Here is a 6,083-nt window from a genome sequence, read left to right as displayed (position 1 = left end):
CACCCACAAAAACCCGAAAATCGTCCCACGTTTTCTGCCGTCTCGTGATCTTGAAATAACACGAAATGAGAGCTAAAAATAGAACCTAGAAACATCAACACGCCGACGCTCGTCAACAACGTAAAACGTGTCCGGGGGAAAAAAAAACTGGACCATGTAATTTTTGTGGGTTCATATTTTAACATCAGGCCTACACATTACGGGCGATGTTTCTATTTGACTGTTTGGTTTAGTGTAAGGAGAGGCAGTGGCGTAGCGAGGTCGGGTGTCACCCGGTGCGGCACTTAATGGTGTCACCCCCCCCCAGAGGCGTAGCGACCCTTCCCTGGGACAAATTTTCGATTTGCAACCCCCTCGAACTTTCGATTTGCACCCCCCCTAAAGTTTTTCTCTATATATTTTGCTATTTTTTGCCTTGGTGCGGTCTGCACCCCCCGCCCCCCACCCCCCCCCCTCGCTACGCCTCTGAGGAGAGGGTTATGGTCAGTTTAAGTACCGGAGTTGATATATGATCACAGCAGATATTTGGGAAAACGTAGTTATAATTACGGTTTTATAGTAGAATTTATATATTTATACCAAACATTACAAAAAAAATGAAACCACATCAATTGTTTGGTTTAGCTGTGTGAGGCAATAAGGATGAGTGTAATGACTATTGTATTTTACATCATCTTTGTTTGCTAGAATATAACTTCTTACAGCTTTGGGAGCAGGCTGGTTTTGATTGGTAGCGGTCAGCAAACAGGATACGTGATACTTTTGTCTAAATAAAAACATTACAGTAAAGTTTCCCTTTCAAACCTGACGGTCTATGGGGCAAGTGAAGTAGAGTTCACTTGTTTCTGTGACCTCGGCACATAAAGAGATAGTATGTTCAGCACTACGCCCAGCCGCCTTTACTTTCCCTAACAGGAGTTAGGTACCCATCAGAGTTAGGTGGACTCAGGGACGGTCTACTGACTTGAACCCGGATTCGAACTCGAGACCGCTAGACCACTCCGTCCCATTACAGAAGCGGTAAACAATATTTTTCAAGAAATCTCAATTTAGATGAGCCATGAATTCGGAGGAGTAGTGTCCCGTGATTAAAACACAAACCGGATAGGTTTTTTTTAGTGACCCCAATTACCTACACGTCATTAGTTTGGTAATTAACGGTAATTGAGCTATGACTTTCGGTTGGTGATCGTGTATTGAACACTCATCCAGACTGCTCGATTACAAAATGTACATACGTGCTAGTAGCTATTCCCCGTGTAGTACACATCTACCGTCTGATAGAATATACAATCTTGTATCATACATAATAGGACATAAACAAAACTATTTTAAAAAAATAAAACTAATTAACATAGAGAAATCATGACAGATGAAAGCAAAATTTCTTTAAGTATTTAAACACTGCTGTAGTGCTTTTAGCATCAATACATTAGCTCAAGATATAGCATATTCGACAAATTGATTACATTAGTTGTTAATAGCTTTTAGTTCATACACCAAGGTGATTTAAATAACAAAAAAGCTGTTAGGTAAATTATCATTCGTAGTAGCTCTCCTTCTATGGTTTAAAACTACGAAGTGTAAGTTCTACAATTGAATTTCAATCAACAATGACAAAGATACAATATAAGCATTACTATGTAGGCCTATATTGAAAGATTATAGCAGGACAGAGGCGTAGCGAGGGGGGGGGGGGCGGGGGGACATATGTCCCCGGGCGTTCGATCTTAGGGGGGGGGGGGGGCGACAAAATGGGTTGGAAAAAACAAATCGAAAGTTTGAGGGGGGAGGGGTGCAAATGAAAAGTTCGAAGGGGGGGGGGGGGGGGGATGCAAATAAAAAGTTCAAGGGGAGGGGGTGCAAATCGAAAATTTGTCCCCGGGCGCCGGGAAGGGTCGCTACGCCTCTGGGTCATAGGATTAATGTTTAAACTTCTACAAACAAGGTATATCTAACCTTTACACAGAGTGCAGATTAAAACCCACTCGTCTGTAACAAATTTACTAGAAACCAAGCAAAACCAAATGTATAACATACTTCAATGGCGTCATTTTGACGGGTTTCATCTAATGCGCTAATTGAGGGTGTCACCTCATGCGCTAATTGAGGGTGTCACCCCACCTTCCTCTGAAATTTTGAATTTTCGACCCTCTGTCATCTCTCTCCCCTAGTATTTTATAATATACGAGCCGACCCGCGGCGTATCATACGCCGCTATGATACGCCGCTATTTAGTTGTTTTATTTTCTACTTTTCAGTATTTCAAAATTTGTGAATTCGACAGAACCAATGCTGCCACTGAAAATATTTGCTTTAAAATACTATCAGTTGGTCGTTAAGGACGATAACCCCCCCCCCCACCCTCATGTCCCCCAACCCCTATCTTAACCTACTCCCCCCCCGTGAAAGCAGCCTCCTCTTAATTACCTCCCCTAAGTTTAAAACATTTTCAAACTAAATTATCTGCCCCTAATAGGAGTCACAAAACCGGCTCTATGATTGTAAACATTTAGCGTGTACCACAGCTCACGAGACCATGTGGGGGTGGGGGAGGTTGATTTATGCCTAGTGAAGAAGAGAGGGGACTGCAAGGCGCGCTTACAGCTTGTTTACTAGCGTCTTCCAGAAGAGAATTATATATATATATATATATATATATATTATAAATATATATATATATATATATATATATATATATATATATATATATATATATATATATATATATAGATTTCCATGTGATATCACCCCTAAATGGTGTCACCACCTACACTCACCCTGTGACGCTACTGTTACGACTCCACATACACTGCTGGCCACATTTCTACCACTAGTCTCTGCTTGATTCAATCATTTACGTTAGGTGATACCAACAATCCCTTCCTTGCCGTGTTACATTTTTGACCACGTTCCACGAGTACTTTTATTTGTAGATTCAGCTAAACTTTAAATTATATTTTTTTTCTATACAAATATTTCTTAGCACATAGGCCGCACAAGAAGCTCTCCCCACTTGTGTCGGTCTCCCGTGACAGTCCTGCCTTGTCAGCTGCTTCCTCACCAAAGAAACAAAAACACAATGCAAAAAACACAATGCAAAAACAAACGAAAGCACAAACGCAACAGAAAAACACATCACAAAAGAAAAACAAACGCAACACAAACACGACGAATAAAAAACAAATTATTATATTTTCAAGATAAGTTTATTGAATTATAAGAGAAAGAAACTGTTGGTTTTACTATGGGCCAGAAAGAGCTGACTTAACCATCTTTCCTAGGCTGTTCGCCTAGACATCGACTTTTGGAGGCTCCAACTTCACCAGAGGAACATCGTTGGCCAGAGCCTTGGCGATGTGGGTAGCGTTCTGTCGTATCACATTACGGTCATCCGCCACGGCTGCTCGCTTGCGTAGCTTCACGGCGTCCCAGCGGAAATCAGCACTTTTGCCCATGACTTCATCGAACCTGCCAGTTATCTTGAAGACGTATCTGTTTTCATTCAACAAATCGTTTATTACAGGTTTAACAGTCGGGTACCTGTTTATCATGTCGTTCCACAACCAAGGCTGTAAGTTGGCTTCGCTTTGCTGTTTCAAGGCTGTGTAGAAAGGTATGCTGGAGTCTCCGAATCGGTAGTTAACAGTGGGACGGTTGTTGGTGCCTCGATACTGGGAGTGGAAGTTGTTTTCGAGACGTAGGAAACCTTGAAGTTCGGTGGAGAACTTGACTATAACAGTGGCTGTGTAGGCCACAGAGGTTCTGGTTTTAGACATGACAAGACTCCATTTGGCAGCAGATTTCGGTTTCAGAGTTTTCGATGTGCTGACTGTGAATGTTTTCGATTGTTCTTTCTTGTTTTCGTCCGTTGTAGACGTGCTGGTCTCGTAATTAAACGAATAGCCGGCAGTCGCTCCAAAACCCCCTACTGTGTACATCACCTGGACATTAAGCTCGTGGCTGTTTGTCCAAGAACTTGTTGTGGTGTGTGTAACACTACGGACAACGGTCTCAGCGCGCTCGATTGTTTTTGTTGCTTCCGTCGCGTCGTTGTTATATATAGTACCGGAGTCCACCGCTTCTGGAGTCAATTCTTGTGATACAGGAGTTCCAAACTTGATGTCTTTTATTGCAAAGCTCCAGTTTCCATAGACCATGCTCAGACGTTTATCGCTCATTAAACCCACACAGCGCGCACTTTTGTCCGCAGCCCATGTGTCGGCGGTTCGTCTAAAGTCTTCACCAACATTCGCGGCTCTACACCCTTGACAATAGCTATAACCCAAATAATTTGCAAATAAAGCAATATCAGACATCGTGGTGTCCATGATGCGGGTCTTCACTTTAGCTAGATCATTCAGTTCTTCCGGAGCTGCAGCGGCCTTGCAGCATCGTAGTTTATCAAGGCAGTTGAGTTTATCACAGCTACCACGATAGATGCCGGTAACAAAGTAGGTGTCGTTACATTTACATAAACCTTTGTTATCAAAACAGGTTGAGATATCATGGTCATAGCATTGTCCATAGGATGGAGGGTGGTCCGCTGGTCTGGAGCACCTACCTTCTAGGATGTTACTCAACAGGGTGGCCTTGGCGTCACTTATATAAAAGCCCGTCATAAAATAACCAGCAGGACAGGTAGACCAGGTATTGGTTTTGCTCATCGTCGACCAATCAGCGTACAGAGTGTGTGTATAGTTTGTCCATGTCGAGTTTCTGGTACAGCATTCTACTTCGTCTAACAAATTCAATGGGTCATCGGTTGTTTTATCTTTCCTGGAGAAGCCGGTGATGAAATCATTCGTACTGTTGCATTGTGATTGACCCTGGATGGCCAGATTAAACCCATACCTGGATCTGCTGCAGCCAGCATCAGCTTCCATGATCATCAAAGCCAGAAACAATAGAGTTCTAGCCAATAACATCTTTGAATCTTTCAAAGTAGATCTGTTTAAACCCTGGATAGCATAAATATACATATATATATATATATATATATATATATATATATATATATATATATATATATATATATATATATGTAAAAACATAGCATATATATATAAAAGTAATCAGTCATGTAGAAATAGCATTACTTTGATAGTTTTGCAATGAGCATATTCCCTTAAGTCTCGAAAAATTAAAAGTAAACCTAGACGTTGAGATATAATGCTCAGCAACGCCGCTCTAAAAAAAATACCAAAGTATTTATAACAATATACGTTATATTACCTTAGTGTGAAGTTTCCTTCTGTGTACAGTGACTTACACTACTTGAGACAGTTGAACAATGAATGATAGTTTACATCTTTTATAGTTAAAAACGCCCGCAGATCCATATAAATTAATATGCATCAACTCATTACCGACTCGTTTAATTTCAATTTACAACTTCTTTCAAGTTCTTAACTAATTATTCAATTGGACTCAGAAGTCAGCTAGTAAGCAATTTAGTTTTTTTGTATGCGAAATTAATGTTAATTTTATTGAGGGGGTTAAATATTTTGTGTAATGAAAAATATTATATTGACACGGTTAGTTCAATATGTTAAGATATTGTAGTTTAGGTTAGGTTAGGTTAGTTTAGGTTAAGTTAAGTTTGATTCGATGTTATGTTATGTTATGTTATGTTATGTTATGTTATGTTATGTTATGTTATGTTATGTTATGTTATGTTATGTTATGTTATGTTATGTTATGTTATGTTATGTTATGTTATGTTATGTTATGTTATGTTATGTTATGTTATGTTATGTTATGTTATGTTATGTTATGTTATGTTATGCTATGCTATGCTATGCTATGCTATGCTATGCTATGCTATGCTATGCTATGCTATGCTATGCTATGCTATGCTCTGCTCTGCTCTGCTCTGCTCTGCTCTGCTCTGCTCTGCTCTGCTCTGCTCTGCTCTGCTCTGGTATGGTATGGTATGGTATGGTATGGTATGGTATGGTATGGTATGGTATGGTATGGTATGGTATGGTATGGTATGGTATGGTATGGTATGGTATGGTATGGTATGGTATGGTATGGTATGGTATGGTATGGTATGGTATGGTATGGTATGGTATGGTATG

The 6,083-nt window shown here is 40.3% G+C and overlaps 1 protein-coding gene across 1 annotated transcript; it reads right to left on the bottom strand.

The window, feature by feature from the left end:
* Positions 1 to 3,222: 3,222 nt before the first annotated feature.
* LOC131931945 (uncharacterized) lies at positions 3,223 to 5,268 on the bottom strand. The gene is made up of 2 exons (XM_059288780.1): positions 5,236 to 5,268; positions 3,223 to 4,961 (listed from the first exon to the last, which is right to left on the bottom strand). Exon 2 carries the CDS (start codon positions 4,926 to 4,928, stop codon positions 3,294 to 3,296), a length of 1,635 nt encoding a protein of 544 aa, XP_059144763.1. The 5' UTR covers positions 4,929 to 4,961; positions 5,236 to 5,268; the 3' UTR covers positions 3,223 to 3,293.
* Between the last annotated feature and the right edge of the window lie 815 nt (positions 5,269 to 6,083).

The sequence above is a fragment of the Physella acuta genome, unplaced genomic scaffold (assembly GCF_028476545.2).
Source record: "Physella acuta isolate Inbredline_101_S28 unplaced genomic scaffold, ASM2847654v3 ptg002062l, whole genome shotgun sequence".
NCBI lineage: Eukaryota > Metazoa > Mollusca > Gastropoda > Physidae > Physella > Physella acuta.
This window is presented reverse-complemented; position numbering and strand designations above follow the sequence as displayed.

Bases quoted from the DNA above. Each gene is read 5' to 3' on its own strand.
- LOC131931945 (XM_059288780.1), bottom strand. From the start codon at position 4,928: ATGTTATTGGCTAGAACTCTATTGTTTCTGGCTTTGATGATCATGGAA.